The sequence below is a fragment of the Bison bison genome, unplaced genomic scaffold, assembly GCF_000754665.1.
Source record: "Bison bison bison isolate TAMUID 2011002044 unplaced genomic scaffold, Bison_UMD1.0 scf7180017864324, whole genome shotgun sequence".
Classification (NCBI taxonomy): Eukaryota; Metazoa; Chordata; class Mammalia; order Artiodactyla; family Bovidae; genus Bison; species Bison bison.
In genome coordinates this window covers 11,570,094-11,571,228 of record NW_011494896.1, presented here as the reverse complement: position 1 = coordinate 11,571,228, position 1,135 = coordinate 11,570,094, and the positions used below count along the sequence as shown (strand labels likewise).

Below are 1,135 nucleotides of genomic sequence, written 5' to 3'. Positions count from 1 at the left end.
ATGAGTTTGAGTAAACTCTGGGTGTTGGTGATGGACAGGGAGGCCTGGCGTGCTGCAGTCCATGGGATCACAAAGATATGACTGAGCAATTGAACTGCACTGAACAATAAAAAGTGGTTTAAGTAAGTGTATTAGAGTACTTTCATGTCAGGACATATTTTTAGACCATTTTGAATGATAGTCATTAAGAGTTTTAACAATCTGTCAAAATGTGTGTAACTATTTTAAGCAAAAAGGAAAAGCAAAATTGCATATCTGGCATGAGTATAATAATGTAAAAGTAAGCATAGAAAAAAAAAACTGGAAGTATATCAAGTGACTGTTACTGCAAAGTAAAACTAAGTTGAATTTTATATTTTCTACTTTGTATTTTTACACTTAAAATAAAAACCATGTACTACTTCTATAAAAAGGTCTTCCATTTTTAAAAAGTCGCATACTCAAACACATCCCTTTTTCCCCCAAATATCAAATAATGGGTAAGATTTTCAACAATCAGTTCAGAAAAACTGAAAGAGCTAGGAGTAGTTCAGAGTAGGAATTGGGCTACAAAAGGTGCTGTCTCTGTCTCCAGAGTCTTCGGAAGCACAGTAGGGACAGAAGGAAGAAGCAGAGGCTGGAGGTGAGGCAGACACATCAGGGTTCATGGACAAGGATCATGAAGATGGACTGGTGTAGGCATCAGTAACCCAGACAAAAGGCTGAGAAGCAAGGTATCAGGGAGTCATCTGAATAGGACTGGGGGCACTGGAAGCACAGAGAAAGCTTCCCGCTGAGCCAGATTTGGTCAAAGAGTGAGAATGAGCAGGGAAGGGAGGTACAGTAGCTGAGGGTGCTGAGCATCCTTATTCCTCCCCAGAGTTAGGCCTCCAATCCACCAGCTGCAAAAAATCCCTCCCTCTTATGTCACCAGATCTTTTCAGCCTGAAGTAAGATCCATGTGGCTATTAGACCAAAGAGCCCTTACACAAAAAGAAAAAAAAAAAAGTGAAACTCACCAGTCAAAGCCATTGTATTCATTTGATGATTCTACCCACACGAACACCAAAAGCACAGACATGCAAAATGAAATGACCAGACATGGGTAAAATAATCGTTCTCTCTAGAAACAGAAAGAAGAGAGTATAATTAAGTT

At 39.5% G+C, this 1,135-nt stretch overlaps 1 protein-coding gene across 1 annotated transcript in view; it reads right to left on the bottom strand.

The window, feature by feature from the left end:
• LOC104998189 (glycerophosphodiester phosphodiesterase domain-containing protein 4-like) overlaps positions 1-1,135 on the bottom strand; it is a 129,963-nt gene that overhangs the window by 126,174 nt on the left and 2,654 nt on the right. The window contains exon 2 of the mRNA XM_010853255.1: positions 999-1,102. Coding sequence (XP_010851557.1) covers positions 999-1,102 — 104 coding nt within the window. The remainder of the gene's footprint in view (positions 1-998; positions 1,103-1,135) is intronic.